General features: G+C 45.5%; 1 protein-coding gene across 2 annotated transcripts; it reads right to left on the bottom strand.

Annotated features, from left to right (window-relative positions):
• Positions 1-202: 202 nt before the first annotated feature.
• Positions 203-19,318, bottom strand: LOC119450415 (transport and Golgi organization protein 11). Of its 2 annotated transcripts, none has more exons than XM_037713855.2 (4): positions 19,204-19,318; positions 14,509-14,736; positions 11,256-11,505; positions 203-2,511 (listed from the first exon to the last, which is right to left on the bottom strand). In XM_037713855.2, exons 2-4 carry the CDS (start codon positions 14,732-14,734, stop codon positions 2,307-2,309), a joined length of 681 nt encoding a protein of 226 aa, XP_037569783.1. In that variant the 5' UTR covers positions 14,735-14,736; positions 19,204-19,318; the 3' UTR covers positions 203-2,306. The 2 variants fall into 2 exon arrangements, with proteins under 2 accessions (XP_037569783.1, XP_049521821.1); XM_049665864.1 differs by lacking the exon at positions 19,204-19,318 and adding an exon at positions 18,501-19,072.
• Between the last annotated feature and the right edge of the window lie 372 nt (positions 19,319-19,690).

The raw sequence follows: 19,690 nt of genomic DNA, 5'->3' as shown, positions 1-19,690 counted from the left end.
AATATTAGGCTAAAGGATACGCTGCTTGGACTAGACTTCTTTACCACAAATATTAGTGCACTCTGACTGTTACGAGTGTTGAGGAAACATTTAGACAACCTCCAAGCAATCGTTGGAGGTGATGTGAGCTGGAAGAATCCATAACAGGTACTGCTGTTAATAAAGGCAGTACCAAAAGCTTTTTAAGAGATGAAGCACCAAATTCAGTGCAGCAAAATACGCTAGCTTTATTGGTCACCACACCTTCTTAAACAAGAGACAAATGCATCTGTCCAGCAGGCTTCGTGTGTGGGGAGGGAAGTAATGTACAACAGTACTCAGCCATTATGCACTAACAAAAATTCATGGGTGCGCTGCGATGACACAGAGTTTTGTTTCTGCAAAGTCGCGAGCGGTGGGTACAAACAGAAAAAAAGAAAAGGCAAAGTGCACATGTTTTACCAAATCAGAGTCGGCATCTTTCAATAGCATACACACAACCAACACTGGCTCAAGCTAGTTCGGCAATCAAGGAGGCTGAGTGAGTTCATTCACAATCAATAGGCTCATCACAATGCAGCATAAAAGCTGCAATGAAGCCAGGCATGCAGCAAAATGAAATGAAGCTGTCAGCAACTCATGTGCCGTTTTAACATGCCTTCACCATTGTCCTTTTAAAACAATCATTTTCAGCTTCGGACTCCTTGTGTAACGATTCAAGCAGCTACTGCACATACAAGATCACTTTGCTTTGAAGGCTATCTGCCATTTCCCTTAAAGAGAGCTAGCACAGCTTTCAGCTACATATGCACAGGATAACATATGCACAGACCCTGAGCAATACCACACAAGGGTGAGTCATAGGCTTGAAACAAAGTGATTTTTAACAAACCATTCTGTGCACCTCCTAGACAATTTCTACACTATAGATTCATGGATAATCAGCTGACTGTTCAATACATTGCATTATGGCCAGTTAAAAATCAGAAACTGGCTCCTTATTCAAAATCAAAATGATGAGCTTTGTTCATGCTCACTAGAGGCGCACAGCTTAGTAAATTTGCTCAGACAAAGGCTGTGAAATGTGCGGTTCCTTCTACAGACAAAAATTTTGTGCTTGATGGAGTGGCGTACCACTAGCATGTTGCAAGACATCCAATACGCAAAGGAGGCTAAAAAACACAAACAATTGTGTTTCACTCATGGTGTAAACACTCTATTGCATACCATAGTGCTTGCCAAGCTATTTGATGGGAAACAGTTAAATGTGTGTTATATACAAGGATACCATTGTGCCAGCCAGACCTCACAATGTATAGCACAGCTAGTGGCATGGCAAAGCTATACAGGTACCTGAACGTCTGGCTTGTAGGGCAACTGTCATGCACTGCTGCCAAGCCTGACCACTGGATTGTGCAGAATGCACGTAAAACGAAAGCCATAAAATGTTTATTGACTGGCTCCCCCCTTCCCCATTCCTTGAGCACCGTTTTAAGGAATTTCAACAAGAGCGACAAATGTATGACTAAACAGAAAATACTGCTCAACACGCGCAGCTGTCATGCTGACCTGTACCGGCCAGCAAATAACAGCAAGACCAAAAGTACTGAGCACATAGCCTACTAACAAGTAAAAGAAGCTTTTAACAGAGTAAATAACAAAACAATAAAAAGACCATGGTAATATTTTTTTCTTTCTTGCCCGCTTTAAATCAAAATGTGTCAAATCAATGCATTAGGCGTGCAATCAAGAGTCCGAAGGGAAGTGCAACAAAACAAACGGCAAATAACGGAAACTGACTAGGTAACATGCCACTGCTACTTTCGGTCTCTGAAGTCACACTAACATCTTTCCTGCTAGAAACATGGTGTGTAACGAGAACAAAAGGATAGCACGTACCAGCAAAAGGGCCCCGGCAGGGCAGTAACCAACAGAGCTAACATTCAAAGCAAGACATCCAACGGCGCACGAAGCCGGTTTCTCACTTCTTATGCTCGTGCAGAAGTGTATATTAGAATTTCATTGCTTGGCAAACTTTTCATCTAGAGAATGTGGTGTGCCATCCACAGCAGCTAAAATTTTCACACCACCTTGGGGTAGAAGTTGGTGAAGGGCAACACGGCTTTACACTTTCCTTAGAAAGTTCCACATGGAAGTTGGCAGCTGCTAATTTCTCGTGCTGTGCAGGAGTACGCCTCAAGCTACCGTCTTGCTCGAAGATTTCGCCACTGGTCTCAACTCAAATGAATTTTTTTTTGTGTTTTGCACTGGAGAGCCGGCGCTAGGTGCACAGCTCCATGCTGTCAGTCATGGCCGATATACATTCTTCACCAATGCCGACCCAGCCACATGAGTCCCTTGAGGAGGAAGTAGATAACGCCGACCGAGTAGAGGACAATCTCACGCTGATGTCGCTGCTGGTTCTCCTGCTCGACGATGATGAGACGCCGGCTCACGCTGCGAATCTGCTTCTTCAACATCGACACCTCATCTTCCATGCACAGCGGGCCCGGTGGGGTCGTTGGCACCAACCTGCGGAAAAATACGATTCCAAATGCAGCACTTGACGAAACACAGAGTGGCTGCCGTTCACGGGAAATGTGAATTCACTCTTGACTTGACATGCGAGGTATCAAGAATGCTGTCCAGGGAGGCCTCAGCATGTTTAGAATACAGCTGAGAGCTTGCAAATGCAAGAGGACCTGATGTCAAAGCTGTCAACACCATTAAGGCATATCGCCAATTTTGAAAGTGTGTTGATTTAATACCTCTGACATCTAACAAACTTGGAGTTAAAAAAAAATGTAGCAAAAACAACTGCACTGCTACCTGCTTTCGTTCAAAAGTTACAGGCAATTTTTGAACTGCCAACTGTGTAGTGTTCATTGCAACAGAATGTTTGAACTGAACACTTCTGTGTAGTAACTGAATGCTTTGTTTGTTTTGTTCTCCCCAAAGCTTATTTTTTTGGTATGTCTTGTTATGCAAAGCCCGATAATCTCATTATGAATAAATGTTTGCCGATTAAACATTGTGTGTTTCTTCCTTACACATTAGGCTGTGCAACGAACAAAGATTACTGAAATCAATGATTGTTATTGTCATTGTACCTCACCTTAAACATTCACAGATTTGAAATTGGCAGATGTTATTTTTTTCAGTTTCATGTGTGTATAGTGCACTATACTCAGTGTCAACTTAAGAATTCAGTGCAAGCTCCTCCCATAAAACCCAACTGAAACTGTCCTCTGTGCCTTTGCACCCAAAAGTAGTTTCCGAGATGTTGAAAGAAGCTTGCATCTACCCGGCACTCAGAAATGAGGGAACAAAGTTGACTGGCGCAAATATAAAATATTCTCATCAAGTTAGACAGCAGTGTATGTGAACCTATATGTTTAGATTTTCACTGGTCAAAATGCCAAATCAAGATGCAAAATCAAAGATGTCAAATCAAGATGCCAAAATGCTACTTCATTGCAGAGCTTGCGTGTTCGATTAAATCAATACTGGATTGTTTCCCCACTCATGTGCTTCAGTAGCAGGTCATGGCTGTAGGGGCTCATTGACATCAATGATTGACAGAGGTCACGCGACCTGCCTGTCGCCACACCAAAATATCTCTCGAATGGCACCGCTCACGCCTACTTGCACCGCCACTGCGACCTAAAATGAGCGCCCACGTACACAGACACCCCCGCCCTGCGCCGCTGATTGGTTCAGTAGCTTTGCGGCTTCAGTCGCGTGACTGAAAAATCAAGAAGCGATCGAGCAATTGACCCAAAACAAATGCTTTTTGATCACTCGTGACCGGTGGGGGGGTTTTGCGACCAACTTGGTCGCGCTATCTCTGCGAGTCGCCAATGTGAATGAGCCCTTAGTGTGACGGTTGTACTTTGGTCACTTTTTATCTATAAGAAAAAAAAAAACTTCTAATTTTCTGTCTTTTAGAAAACCTTCGAGAGCTTTTGAAATAACCCTTTAGAAGACACGCAGGAAGTGTTATTAAAAGAAGTACTGACACACATATTCAAAGTTGCAAAAACTCTGCCACATGCTTCCCGCACGTAAAAGGATGACACTTAGCAAGTGTGAAGGTTTAGTCTTGAAATGCCGCACCTGTCGTCACTGACATTTACCATGGCGTCGTGACGCAGAGCAAGATTTTTTGACATAGGAATAAGGCTGGGAATAATAATGTGGCTCATAGAAAAATGAACAAGGGCATGTTCTGGCTGCACTGGTGTGTGGTAGCCACCGCGATCGCAGGAACTAAGTGAGCCAATGGAACGTGACGTCACAAAGATGTTTAGGCAACAAAAAATGTTTAAGGCGCCCATAACTGGTGCTTCATACTTCAACTTCATACAGTCGAGGACGGCAGAAAACTAGGTGGGGTGATGAAGTTACGAAATTTGCAGCCGCAAGTTGGAATCGGCTAGCGCAAGGCAGGGATAATTGGAGATCACAGGGAGAGGCCTTCGTCCTACAGTCGACACAAATAGGCTGATGATAATGACGATGATGATCTGGTGCTAAAACATTTAATTAAGGCATATAATAAGCACGAAACACTGTCCTTTAGACATGTGTAGGCTCAATTAATAACTTACACTATTCATCTGAGGAGAAATTACGATTTTCTAAGAACACAGCCCACTATACCCCTTCTTATGAAACTCATTTTATTTTCTTAATAAAATGTAATCAGGAAAGTTACTTAAGCTACAAAAGTTATCTAAAATTTAGCGTGACTAGACGCCATGAGAAAAGCTGTGAGAGCTGTGACAAACAAGCACTATCTCAAGATTTTCCGAGTTTCATGTTGAACCCTTTTTCACTGATTATTGATTCGTATGCAGAAAAGGAATGTTCAACACCCACCAAAGTTAGCAGCACATACTTGTACTTTGGAATGTTTGATGATCCAATGCTTTCTGGAATTGCAGATTGTTCGCCAGCCAGAACCTTTGAGAGTTCTTTCAGTACCAAAAACCCTAAATTTTTGGCCGAGACAGATTGACCGTTTCAAACTAACTCTATCAGTAAAAGGTCCATTGGGGATGATGGCGAACCTCTCATGAAAATACAAAATGAGCCCCACATTCCTGGCCACAGTTGTGCCCAAGCAATAAACTTTCTCAACACTGTTGGCTGAAAACGTGAAGTAAATGCACAAGTACACCAAATCACCTTCAAGTGTATCGTCGCGAAGCATAGTTTGAGCCCTTCTCACTGTGATGCTTTCATGTGCTGCAAAGCTTTTAATAAAGCCTTTACACCGGCAAAGTGTTTGTGGTAATAATCGGCTGCCTTCAGCCAGGATCCAAAGAACATTATAAACAAACTAAAGTGAGGACAAAACATAGAAAAATACATTTTAAGGCTTTGAAAATCCAAATATAGGCACTAACACTGAAATAGACACCTATAGGCAGAATAAAAGCGCCATTGAAAGATCACTGGATGAAGAGGAATGTGATGTCTGTAGGTTAAAGCAAAGCGCTTTTTACACAGAGGTTCTGCTCCCTGACTTTCTATCAAAACATGGAGCACCGTCAGTCTCTCACCACATCTACCACATGTTGGAGGTTCACCACCAGTCAGCGAAAAATTGTGAGTGCCATATGTATGCCCTATAGTCAGTCGACAGAATAGGAGATTGTGCTTTTGTTGTGGAAGGCCAATATGCTAACTGCAGTTTGACAATGCGGAGTTTATTAGTAGTTTCACTGCACCCCCACATACGTTTCTACAATTAAACCTGGATATAACGAAATTGACAAATTCCCGAAAAACTTCGTTATAAAGAGGATTTCGTTATATGCAGGTTCAGCACGAAAATTCGAAAAAGAAATGCTTACCGTATTTACTCGATTCTAATGCGCCCTCATTTGTAACGCGCACCCGTTTTCCGTTTTCATCGAAGCATTCATCCTCGGAATGTCACACCAGGTACCGGATGCGTGGATGCGTTTCGTTTCGCACAAGCGCGAGGCATCAGAAATGAAGAGCGAGCGTCACGATGGCGTCGTAGCGTCGTATAGAGTGACAGGAGAATCCTCGCTGTTACGTCGTTTTCGACCGGTCCCGGCACAGCTCCCATAGAACCCATTGCATTGGTAACCCCGCTGTTGCGTCGCAACTGTGGGACCGTTCCCGCATCATACGTTGCGAACTGCCATCCCGAGCCGGCCTGAGCGGCCATTTTGACTTTTCATGTCGCTTGGCTTGGTGGCTTGACGATGGCATTGGCCGCCCAAAGTGCCGGGGGCGACAAATATGACGTATTTTTGGTTTCCGCCAGCAAAAGTGTGGCCCTTGAGATCCGTATTTGCTATATAACGATGGTGTCCATGACGCGTTGTGGCCCTAAAATTGGTTTTGGCTCATAGATATTCCGTATAGGTACGGCCACGCTAGCGACAAAAAACGCGCGCGTCATGCCGCGAGCAGCAAGTTGCTGCGCGTCAGCGCCTTGCCGCGAGGCCACCATGGCATGCGCGTCTCGCCGCGCGGCAGCACGATAGAATCTCCCGCGCTCTCCGAACGCGCGAGCAACACCGCGAGCGCTCGTTGTTTCATGCGAGAGACGACGATCGGCAATTGAAAACCCAGCAGCAACACTCCGATTGCTAGTAGATACGGCACGGACCGGCGGCGGTCCGGTTGTGATGGCTCCTTGACGTCACCCTCGTCGCTCTTGATTGTGGGGATGCGCGACTCTCGTGCATCTCCTGTAATCCGGCTTCACCACGTGGCTAAGTACCAGCGGCGATCGTAGTGGTTGCGGCGCGTTGCGAGAGATGGCGCGAGTGTCGCGATGCTAACGCCACCGAACGGCGGGGGGTGGGGGGGAATTCGGGAGAGAAAGGTCGAAGGAGCTCTGTTTTTGGCTTGGGATCGGTGAGCGACGCGGACATCCCGCGCGTGCGCCGATCCACTGCTTCGCGAGACGTCTCGCGTGGCTCGGAGCGGGGCACCAGTATGGACGAACACGGATCGTTCGAACGCGCTACCGTTTGCGTGACTGTACACGTGAACGACTAGGCGATGGTGTCACAGCATAGGGCGAACATATTCGCTCGCTATCGGGTCGCGGTGAGTCGGACTTCCTTGATTTGTCGCACGCCCATGTGAATGTTCTATTGGTTGTAATTCGGCTAGCGTGCAGTAGTGTATGAAAGGTGCAATAAATGCCCTTTTGATTGTTTGCACTACTGTGTTGTCGTTCTTTTGTCCCAAGAGCATGTGTGAGACCCCACATGATTGGTTCTTCATCTCGCGGCACACGGCATTTGCCACAGAAATGGGTCTTGCGCGACACGCCGCAAGACCCCAGATTCCTGCCACTTTTTCCGCGCGCGGCATGACGCATTGCCACGCGTTTCTGACGCGCGTTTTTGCCGCGTGTTTTTGCCGCTAGTGTGGCCTTACCCTAAAGTCCAAGGGCGATAACGCAGTCGCCACGTGCCGTATGCTGTATGTGCAAGTGAAAACGTGCGAGGGGAGCCGACGACCGCGTCTAAATCTCGCGCGCGCAAGAAAAGTAGGGAGGAAGCGCGCCTTCTTCCATTGTGCTCGAGGCACCGGCGAGGGAGCGAGGGGGAGGGATAGCGGGGCGGCGTTGTGTACTCTGGCATCAACTGAGTACTGCGCGGCGGCGCGCGGTCGCGTAGGCCGTATCTTGAAAGCGATCTGCGTTGGGGCAGTCTAGCAGTGTAGGTGCGTCGGCAGCTCGTAGCCTTGTGCGTGCTGTGTGTTCTCGGCGCTCAGTTTGCGTTGAAACGATAGACAACAGCACAAAGGTCACTTCGCTCGCTTCTCCAGCGGCGCTTCCACATGCCGCCAGCGTTTGACAGCGCGTGTCCCCGCTCATCGAGTCTGATGTGCCACAGCGTGTACCAGTGCGTCAGCAACATCAGCTGGAAAAGGAGAGAGTGCCGGCTTGGCGGGCTAGGCCAGCTGCAGCAAGCGGCAGGATCAGATTTGAATGAAGGGAGGGGGAAAGGTCATGCCCGCGGCGGCAAGATCGCCGGGTCGAGGGATGCAGGGCCGCCTCGCACGCACACACACGCACGCACGCACACGTGCGCTCGCTTCGCATTCCGTCGCGGCGGAGAAGGTGCTTCCGGTTGCTGCTCGCGCAAAAATGACAAAATTTGGGGCGAAATCTCTAAGTAGTCGGAGGGGAAAATTCGTTATATCGAGGGGGTCTCCTGCTGCCACTTCGTTACGTAGAGGTCTCAAATACATGTGCTTCTATGGAGTAACAGCGGGGAATAGAAAAACTTCGTTATATCCAGGAATTCGTTATATGGAGGTTCGTTATAAGCAGGTTTAACTGTAATAGCCCCTCAGTTTGTTGCTCCTGAAAGAATTCAAATCTATGGCAGGGAAAGCTATAGAAGAATTGCTAGGTTTTGTTGTAGATGTGGCGATATGCTCAGCAAGCATTTTACCCTCGACATCTCTATGGCCAGGTACCGAGCATGTTATGATGCGTTGATGAGATGCATACATACTGCATAAATTAAGCAGAGATCAGGAAATACAGGATATCTTTTCTTTTGCAAAGACTTTAAAACTTTAATGACGCTTTGTGAATCTGAATATATTTGCCTTTTTTTAGTTTCAATAGCTTGATATGTTTTGCAGCCAACAACAGTACATAGGCCTCAGCCGTGAAGGTGCTTGTTTCTGGGTGAGAAATGTCGCATTCTGAGAGGGATGGACTGACTGCAGAATAGGAAACATGGACACGCGACTCTGATGCATCAGCATAAAATTTAAGACAATAGTATTTCGTCTGAAGTCCTCCGAAGTGCATACGAATGTGTATCGCAGGAGCATGTTTGCGACTTCTACAAAGGATGTGTCACATTCTACAAGTTGCCATTGCCACGGTGGTAACAGTTTCGCTGGAGCCACTGGGAAATGTTCCAGGATTGGGACTCCCATTTCTTCACCAAGTTTCCTGACGCGCAGTGAGAAAGGCTCACAATTGTGACGTGCTGACGAGTGTGAGTGCACGTGAGCGTGAGTGAGTACATAGCCATCAGAAACATTGGTGAATGAGTACGAGTGAGTATTCACTTATTCTGCCGACCTGTGGTTGCGATTAAGATGAAGTCTGGTTGAGCACATTATGCAATGCATATAGCACATGTCTGGTGGTCAGTTAGAATAACGAAAGGAGTGCCAAGAGAAGGGAAACGTAGTTGAAAGTGGCCGAATATTATGCAGCGTGACAAGATAAGAAAAATTGTCAGGCAGTGTACGAAGCTGGCTGGCACAACACAGGGGTAATTGGAGAAGAGGCCTTTGCCCTACAGTAGACATAAAACAGGTTGATGATGATAATCTTGATACTGGAGCTAGTCGCGGGATTCCTACTAGTAACTGGACATGCCTACAGTACTGACCATGGAGAAAGAACAATTCAGGAGGCACAACTCGGCCCCTTCCCCCTTCGTCATAATGTCACGCAGGAGCGCGGCGGCGGACATTGTGACAGCGCCCCCTACCAAATGCTGGATGCCTGATGTATGGTCGCGCGACGGTTTGTCGAAGCGATGCAGCGGACCCATCTGACGCGGGGAGCGCGAGGCTTGGTCACTCGGTCTTGTCGTCTGCTCGCGTGCGGACGCTTGATGCTAGTGCGCTGCCCTTGCATTAGGTAGCTACAGCTCGAGTACGCTAGCTGAACTTGATGCCTGTTGAAACGCGTTCTCAGTAAGCTGCCCGGAGCGCCATGAGACAGGGACCGACCAGTACCACCCCAAGGAACAACAATGTCTTTTTCGGCTGGTCAGAGAAGACTGCGCCTCCAAGGTCAGCGTAGTATTTATGCCTGCTGCGCATTCTGCTGGGGAAATGTTTTTAGCAGGCGTTGTTGTTTCTAGTCAGTTCTCGATCCTAGCTTTCTATAGGTCTCGCCCATTCTTGCAGGCGTTCAATGTCATTTGGAGCTTTGAAAGTTCGAGCGTTTTCTGCGCAGTACTTATATCCGCTGTTACAGTTTGGGACGAAGCATCGGCGCCCCATTTACGATAATCAGTGAATGCATACACAGCGAACACTTACATCGTAGAGGAGCAGTGGAGAAACTGCAGAACTTAGAAGGGGTGATGATTCTGACTGCACGAAGCGAGCGGCAGACTCTGCTCTACTCTGCTGTTCCGACTGTCCACGTCTCCCCAAATGCGCCGCAGAAATATAATTAAATTTTGTTTCGCTGCATGGTAGGTATGTATCGCATACTCTGATCAGCACTTTTTATGGTGCACGATAATAAAGATAAACAAATTCTCGTTTTTTGTTACGCCAAAAAAATTTGAAAAAGCACCAAGTGCAGTTTTCTATACGCACATGGGTATGGTTGCAAATCGTCTGCTCTTTCTAAACATGCCTGGCTATGATCGCAGATCGTCTGATCTTTCAAGTGCGCTAGTTTCTTGCTCTAATTGCCGCATAAAAAGCATGTGATCCTAAATTTAAATCTTGAAAAAAAAATATTTATACCAAGATGGTCTACAGGTCCTTTATCCCTTCAGTGCAAACCGCGCTAGCGCAAGCCTTTTTGCGGCATCCGACAACCCAGCGCAAGCGGCCAGTAGCAGACGACGCCGGGCGCCGTTGGAGAGCGAATTCTTTTTTTCTTCCGTGACCGCGCGTGGCCACCCGCGCGCGCGCGAGGGAAGCAGTTCCTTGCGTAGCCGCAAGGGGCGCTGCGCCAACGTCCGCTACCAGAGATAGCACATGTGGAGCTGCGCGTCTCCTTCTCTCCCAGCGTGACATTATCACGACAAGTGCTCGCGCTGGCGCCGGCCCATAGCTTCACCTCCTGTTATTCTTCCTCCGTGGTACTGACCAACCTTTATACTGCAGATGCAACATATGTATTAAAGTTCATAAATAAAAAAGTTATTTGGGATAGTTTATTTTATTATTCTCAATTATCACAGTCTCTGACGTCTTCCACTGCTATAAACCTTGGCAGCCACTAAGAATTGCCATTTCGCCTCGAATACCGCCTTTTTATAATCAGCACACAGCTGTCAGTGAAACAACCAGTATGTAACAAAAAGCTATTCACATATTGCTAATAAATAATACTTCCAGCTGTGGGTCAGTGCATGCATTGCATCCTCTACTGGGCATACCACCTCCCCTGTGCTCTGAAAATGATTCTTACTGCACATTCTTGGAAATTCATATGCATGGCAATTGAATGTTGTGGCACAGATGCGACAGTTGCCTCTGTTGTGCTTGCTTACCCACTGCTGTTGAAGAGACTGATGTCGCCATTGTGCAGCTTGCTCAGGGTCGTTTTGCGGCGAACCCTGAGCGTGGACTTGGCGTTGTCCCCTGCCTCATCCTCTGCGTCAACAGCTGGGTAGGCGTGCATATCGAGGGTCAGGGTGCGTGGCGGTGTTGACAGCAGAATGGGCTCTGGCTGTGGCTCCATTGACTTCTCGAGCCGCATCTCTGGCAGTTCGTCTCTGCCCACGATGTGCTGGTTGCCCCCTGGTGGGACAGCAAAAGTGGTTGACCAAATTAATACACATGGTATTGTGTCTTGGCATAATGACATTTGTGATTTATGTAAGGCACATGTGCTTGCAGTAAATGCCTCACGTTCTGTGGATGTACTCAGCTCAACACAAAAATTTGTTGTAACACTGAGGACGAACCCTGCTCTTTGCAGTTTTGCTATATCATTCTTTTGATGCTGTGAAAGGTCCAAGCTGGCACTAACACTGATTCTTGACACAGAAGCACTCTGTCATCCCTCTCTTCAAATTGACATGAATTTGCTGGACATAAAATCAGCTACATAGTTTGCAGAACAGACACCTCAGGCAAAAAGGCCTGCATGGAAACAGGTACTTTATAGGAACCATTGTAACTTAATGGTGTAATGCAATGCAACATGCAGAAGAGAAAACACATAGGATAAGTGTTCTCTCTTCTGCATGCTGTATTCTGTTTTGCTACTCTGTTAAAAGGGTCTTGTAGCCACTAGCACAAGTTTCACTTGTTTTGCAGTTCAATATTATGTGAGGTTTGTGGGAAAGCAGACTCTGCAAGTTCAGAAACATTGATATCCCTGTGCCCTAGGTTTCATACATTAACCAACAGGGTTTGGTTGAATCTCTCTCATTAAACTTCCGACTTGTCTTCGAAAGATTATCTTCAAGGTTTAACAACCTAAATATGTGGCATATTTAGCAGTCACTTTTTGGTATAACAATCTAAGGGGTTGAGATATTGCCTACAGAACAGTCTATAATGTTGCCAAAGAGGTGCAGTGCGACAATCTCGACTTGCTACGACTGAATTTGGAATTACAAAAAGAAAGAAAGTGTGAACAGGCTTTCTGCAAGGTTTCAGAAATTGTTTGTAAAAGCTTACTGTAATGCCTTACAGTAGTGTAATGTCTCACAGTACTGTAAAGTTACTGTTATGCCTTACAGTAAGGCTGTTATAAGTGGCCTTAACTACTCAGCTCCAATTTGTACTGGAATGAAGCCATATTTGCATTCTGCAGTTAAAGAATAAAGACATATAAATGCCTCAAAATTTATATTGTACAGGATCCTCACTTTCTCGCCATCAGCTGATTTTTTACTTATGTCTGTAGCATGCACGCCTACGCTATCCTATTTCCAGCATGCATTGAGAAAAACTCCTCAAAACAGTGTTTACGTTCATGTCAACTGACCATTAAGCCCTGGCCTAATTGATTGTATCCAGTTATCCTTAGGAGCTTGCTGGAAGCTTTTTTAAAGTTTAAGAATATTGCGGCAGAACCCATCTCACGATGACGGTTGGTGGTAATGTGTTAGCACTGAATAACTTAGCAACACAACGTATTACCACCGTTGAAACGAGTTTTGCGCGAGGCATGTACTGCAGCGGGATTCCCCTTTTGCGCTTCCCATCTAGTGGCGCCATCCAGTGCTGCCGCCACAAAGCCTGCGCGTGGCCTCCTAAGTACATGGCGCGCTGATGCGTGTGAAAGCTACGAAACTAATTATGCAGCAACTGGGCTACTCGCACTTCTTTCTGGACACACTACGCCATCTAGTAGCACTGTTGAGAAGTCTGCACAATCCCTCCGAGACGAGAGAAGTGTGGCGCACAATGCTTAGTGGCACATACTCAGTGACCTAGTTGGTGAGACGTTAATTTAGGCAGCCTGCTAATGCCTTGGGTTTCTGTCCTTGAAGAACCCCTGTGACGTGTGACTTAAAGGATTTTTTTCGTCACTGTAGAGTGGTATATTCCCAGTGGCACACACCAAGTTACCCAAGTTGGCGTCAAGGACGTTCACTGAAGAGCGGCACACACCCAGTGCTCCAAGTTGGCGTCAAAGAGTTTCTTCGAACGGTGGGAAAATGGTTTGATACAAAGATATAGATAGAAAGATAGATAGCCCCAGAAAGTGTGTGAAGTGCCCTAATAATGCTAACAGATCAAAATAAACAGGGTGATTGAAGTGTCGCAGCAGTGATGTGCCATCTTGCAGCGCTGGTCCCACTTTCATGAGCAGTGGACATGCATTCTACTCGCGTGAACCTGCGGGGTCTACCAGTATGAACCTACGACGGCAATAATAGCTCTGGAGCACCAGCACGATTAGCCCCGCCACACAACTTCTGTGAGGTGCAGAAGACAAGCACAACAAACCCAGTGCAGCCGCTCAAGGTGACTAGAAAATACCGCTTGCCAGTCACAGGCTTTTCCCATGTTCCCTCTTTTTTTTTTTCTCTTTTCTTTTACTGCTAGCCTCTTAAGATTTTTTTTAGCGATGCTCCATCCCAGTTTTTTTTTCTGTCCTCCACGGCAACAGCAATGCTCTTGCTATGCTGTTGAGTGCCAGAGCGTGTGCAACAAGGAGAGCCTGGCAAGGCGTGCACATATTTTCAGCACGTTTCAGATTAGACAACACAGCGGGGCCCCACACTTCTCAACGTTACACAAGCCATGCCAAAATGGCAGTCAATGTTGGTGGGAGGGGCTTGGAGGCAGTCATTTCAAATTTAAATGTTGGCTTAAATTGTACATTGAGAACAGGTTTTTTTTTTCTTTTTCTTAGAACTACACTGGCCCCTCCACTCTCAGTTAGAATGATAAACTGAGAATAGTAGTTGGGTGACTAGGTCATGGCCCCTTTAAGGACATTGCCACTATATTAACTCTAACTGCTTACATTCAAACACAAGGTGGTATGTGTGCCAAAACCCACATCCAAGTTTCCCTTATGGGTATTTTTCTTTTGGTACTTGCATTTCGGAAAGTAAACTACCACAAGGAAAAGAACCCATTAATGGAGGCTAAATTTATTTTTGTTTCCTTTGCACAGAACCTGCGACCCCAATATATTTCCGGCTTACTGAAGTTTGAGGTCTCCATTGTGAAAATAAATTACATTTTCAACCAGCTATTTTTCCTTGCATGTCAACACCGTGAACCTCGTTCGGCAAATGCAAGCATTTGTGATTCCGTGGAGTTAACACCACCCACCTCGCACAAGGATCCGGTCGGGCACATGCATGGCCAGTGTCTGCTCATTGATCTTGTCCCTGCCGAGCAGCGCGTCGATGTCATTCTCGTAGTCGTCCCGGTTGATGACACTAATGTGATGTGGGACGCGCATCTTGTTACTAATTTCCGCTGTAAAGTCCGGATCATAGAAGGCGTCGTAGTCCCCCGAGAACCGCTGGTGGGCTGGGCTCGGGTTGCTCGACATGACTGTCAAGGCAACAGTGATGACCAAATGTTAAACTACGAACCACGATGTAAATCTATGCCGGTTTAGACTGGCAAAGCGTTGTTTAAAAACATTGTTTCCATTAATTTCACGGCAACAGGTAGATTGCTAGAAAAGAAAATGAAGGCAAAAATTAAAATTTCGCGCCGAAATCTCAGCGCCGGTACGTCAGTATTGTTGCGCATTTTGACTGTAGCAGCTCATAGAATGCTCATGAAGCTAGCTGAGTTCAGTCTCTGGCTCTTTCAGAATGCAATGGAGTCCATCTTCACCGATTAGAAATGAATTAGAACCGAGCAGACGCTGTCAATATCTATGACATCATGGCAAGCTGGTGTGGGAGCTTCAAGGCGGCGTTGCCAGCTGTCTTTTCCGGCTTATCAAGCCCCCTCTCACAGTAAGAGTGGCTTATTGTATAAGGGCAACGTATCAGTACAGCTCAACTTACTTTTTTTTCTCTTCAGTGTTCTTTTAAATATCTGTGCATGGTAGGTGCAAAAAACGCTCAAAGTATTCAGAAGACAAATGTGTCCTTCAAATGTTCCTAGACAGGCAACTACTCACTGTAGTGGCTCAGGGCTGTAGCAGTTATGCGAGTGCCACGAATCACCAACTTAATCTAACCTCCTCCAGTTATAAAATGCCATGCATTATTAATTTGCCCAAACCTATAGCTTGGTAGGACTACAAATTTTGGCTGCTGAGCGTGATGTCCTGGGCTTGATGTTAGGGGCGTTACAATACGGAAGGGAATGTAAAAATTGCCTATGCAATGAGATCAGTACAGTCAAATCTCAATCTAATGATTATGGATATAATGAATATGAAAATATAACAAAATAAATCTCAAATTTGGTTGGCTTGGCTGGCCCACAGCCAGCAAGTCCTCATGCCGAACTTGGGTTATCACATCATTCGCACAACAGCATGTTAACAACAGTGCAAAGTGCAAGTTTGTTATTTAGCATTGTTCACGTTCCACATATAGGCACAGTGAGCCACCAACAGGCCATAAAAATCAACAGGGGACCTTTTGCTGGCCTGTTGAAACTATCATTATCATGGGTACAATTCTTTCGCAGAGAGTCAATCGAAAACTTTTTTCTTGCCTATGTCAGCACGGTTGCTTATAAGGAAGATTGTGTAAAACGAAGGTACTTTCATGTAGAGTGGGATTTCATCATAACTAGGTTCAATGTATTAATCTAGAGCCCTCCCCTGTGGCATCCTTCACAGCCCAGGTGATTAGCTTGTGATGCGTAGTTATAAATTAAGCAATGGCAGGCTGCCCACATTAGCGCTGCATTTCAATGCACATTAAAACTCTTGACAAAACACACGAATAGTGTGCATGGAAAATTAAACTTGTGTAGCAGCTGGTGATTTTTGCTAAAACAAAAGGTGGTTCTTCAGGGAAGAGAAATGGTTTCAAAGGGCACACACTGAACCCATTGTTCAAGAAAAGATGCAGCAACCAACCCTCTCACTAATGATTAGAAACCGGATTACAGGCCTATTAGTAGCCTATACGTTTGTGGATGCCAAGGCCATTTTGATGTATGAGCATGAATGCACTTGATGTATGACCCTCTGGCTGACACTGTTTAGTGATGCCAGAGGAAGAGATAATCTAAAGTCTCCTTCACAGGCAGTGGATATTCAATGGAGGCAGGAATTTGAGAGAGAAAGGTGCAACATTTTCACAATAGTGTACTGTAGACTGTAGCTTGGAAAGACTGCTGATTGTAGATTATTGTGCAGCACATGTTAGGTGGAAGCACGCAAAGTCTGCTGGAGGTACCCTCAATTGTAGTTACACGGTCCGGCTCCACTCCTTTTGTGGTTGTACAGACGCTTCACCGATGGTGGCTCATCTAAACTCATCTAAAGCCCCCCCCCCCCACACACACACACAGACAGAGAGAGAGAGATGCATACACTGGTCGTTTGCTTGCTAATGTAGGCATAACATTGTTTTCAATGCTTCCTAGCTATGAAGGAGAATTTGTTTAGGTTAGGTTACAACTCAGTTAGGTCACTGATATTGGCAAAACAATTTTCGTGTTTATTAGTTGGCAGTGTATTTGTCCCCAAATGGCATTTTATTTATTCTGCCAACCTTGAACGGATGATTTGACAGAAATGTGATAAAGAGTGTTGATAAAAAAAAGCTGAATTTCTGTACTGCACTATTTTTGCTATGTACTGCTTGGCTAGGAAAAACAACGTAGCTGGCATCACCCATGATGCCAGCCTGTGCTACACACACATTTATGAGAAAAAAAAAGCCTGAACCCTATCTGATTTGTTCTATCGTTGTATAAAGGACAAATGTAAGCAACTATGCGGAGCTTGTCACTAGAAGTGGTGGCAGAGTCAAGCAGGTGATAAAGCAGCATGGTGATAAATTCAAGACCTACCACATTTGCTATGTATCTGGAACAAAAGCCGACGAAACGCAAGTGTACTGTGAAGGTAGTCGCAGAGGAAAGCTTACAGTAAAACAGCATTTATAACGGCGCCATATGGCCACCAACCATTGTCCGGCCTACTCAAGCACTTATAAAAAGTGAGATGCCCAAAGGTCTAGTGTCTAGTGCGTTGCATGAAGACTAGTGAGAACTACAACAAAGACAATGCCTGCCAAGCAGGCAGTGAAACCCAAGTGCCGAACGATATTGTTGCACATCCTCCCCCCCCCCCCCCTCCAAGTTACAAATGTGCAGCTGCTATTGCAGCTGTGCTGTTTTGTGTGTGCTTCGCCAATTCAGTTGAGCTCAACGTTCCAACAGAAAGGGATTTAATTCCTACAGGATGGAAGAGTGCTGCTTGTTTAGCATCAATTAACATCCAACGTATGCTCAACAGCCAAAATTTCACTTGGAGAGTATACCTTTCTAGAAATATTCATTTTCTTGGTCACCCATAATGACAACAGTACCTATACTACTTGGTGCTTTGCGATGTTTATGTGCTTTGTCTCAAATAAATGAAATCCTTTTACAGAGTTACCACCTCACAAATGACCTTCTACCTGATTTACACAGTGCACTGTTCAAAGCAAGAGGTGATGGACACAGATCCTCAGAAGAGACTCTTCCACACACAAATTGAAGGATATATATATTTTGCTACTGACTGCTATGTGGATTTTACCTTCGTAAAAAGCACACACGTTAATTACAGCTGTAGAATCAGTGTAGACTACTGCTGTAATTCATTGCAGACCACTAATCTGATGGAATATGTGATATCAGTGCAAAATATGAAAGCAAACGCTCTGTTTTTCTATGCTTTTAATGCAGGAACTTAGGATGATTATGAATCACTGCTGCACAGTGCCTCAATGGGTGCAGCAGTTAATTGTGTTACTGTCAGCCAACAAACATTAGAAGACATCTGCAAAGTGACGTATGATAACAAACAGTACTTCTGCAGCTGAAAAGTCGTTGAGGCAGTTATGATATATCAGATAATCAGTGTCTTTCAAAGACACAAAAATGGACGTCTCCACAAGGTGCTCAGTTTGCTTTGGTACGTCACGCACGACGTCTCGTTATGTCGCCTCCGCCCTTATCCTCATGAATATGGAAGTAAACGCGACAACTGTTCCACTTAGCTGCTGATTTTTCAACCACAATTAGAAAACGCTCATCTTACTCGGATGAATCATCCTGCACCTTACGCATGCCCCTGGCTTGAACATGTGCGTGGAAAACGTGTTATTCATTCTTTGGTTACTCACGAAGTTGATGTTGGTTCTGCGCCGTCAGCTTTCTTCGCAACACAAATGTTTCCTTTTTTTTTTTTAATATGCAGCCCAATGTTAGTTCGGAAAAGGCGAGCGACTTAAGCCTGGAAAGCTACTAAGGCGACATACACGAAGCTTTCGCGCGCTGTTCACAATGAAGCATCAAAGGTCATGCCGTTCCTTGCTCTCAGCTGACGCACAGCGACCGATAAGACAGCACGCTGTTGCTTGCTAAAAGGAAATGCGCATTGTAGTTCCTCAGTGGATTGGTGCTGAAGACTAGTCCTTTCTGAGGCAACACCACACACGGCATGAAACCAAGTGGTACAGGTCGATCATTTCTGATGTCGAAACATCGGTGCAGCTCTTGCTCGGCAGGTGGGCATCGAAATGCAGATGAACGTGCCAAACAGGTAGAACTTATCATGTATTTTCATGCGCTTTTACCAAAAGGACACATGAACGAAAACGGTTTTTAAAAACGTCAGCTAGACAGCCTTTCAGGTAACGACTACGCGCGTAATCAATGAAAAGCTGGGAGACTGGTTTCAAGTTCGAAAGGGTGAGACGCCCGCAAACGGTCCTCGCTACGATGCGACTGGTTAGACACCGCGATCTGACGTGCAAACGCCATCGAAGAATGCGCAGCATTTGAATTATCCGTAAGGAATGCATTCTAACGTAAAGGGTGCCTCACCTTGTGGCCGGTGCGTTTGATCACATCCGCACACGATAAAAAAAACAGGCAAAAAGCAAGAAAGAAAAACAAAAAACAAAGTTCATTGGATTGGCTTTGATGTGGCTTCTACAAGTTGCAGCCAATCCAAGCCGCAGAATGTTTTTTTTTTTCTTTTTTCATTCGTCCTTAAATTGAAATGAAAAACAATGTGGTCAAAATCTGCAGCATGACTCCCACATTTATGTGAGCAATTTTCAGCTTATGATTGGTATGATAGAGTTATAATTGATTCATTCTTGGAGCAACAACGAGTAATGCACCAGTATCACATGCAAAGCGCAACTCTTTGAACCGCCTTTGCTTGAAGTGCTATCAACCTGGATCGTTATTATTTTGCAGAGGGGACTTTTTGAGCGCAGTGCTGGTGTAGTGTTGTACTAACTTTAAGTTTACGAGAGTCATGCCAGAATGACCTAGAATAGGCACGCGCCGTTTCATTTGTGCG

The sequence above is a fragment of the Dermacentor silvarum genome, chromosome 4, assembly GCF_013339745.2.
Source record: "Dermacentor silvarum isolate Dsil-2018 chromosome 4, BIME_Dsil_1.4, whole genome shotgun sequence".
NCBI lineage: Eukaryota > Metazoa > Arthropoda > Arachnida > Ixodida > Ixodidae > Dermacentor > Dermacentor silvarum.
Note: the sequence above shows the minus strand (reverse complement) of the source record. Positions and strands in the feature narration are given on the sequence as shown.

Excerpts from the sequence above, each read along its gene's own strand:
- LOC119450415 (XM_037713855.2), bottom strand. The coding sequence starts at position 14,734 with ATGTCGAGCAACCCGAGCCCAGCCCACCAGCGGTTCTCGGGGGACTAC. Across the intron at positions 11,506-14,508 it reads CGACCGGATCCTTGTGCGAG|GGGGCAACCAGCACATCGTG; the intron begins GTGGGTGGTGTT and ends CTGTCCCACCAG. Across the intron at positions 2,512-11,255 it reads AGTCTCTTCAACAGCAGTGG|GTTGGTGCCAACGACCCCAC; the intron begins GTAAGCAAGCAC and ends ATTTTTCCGCAG.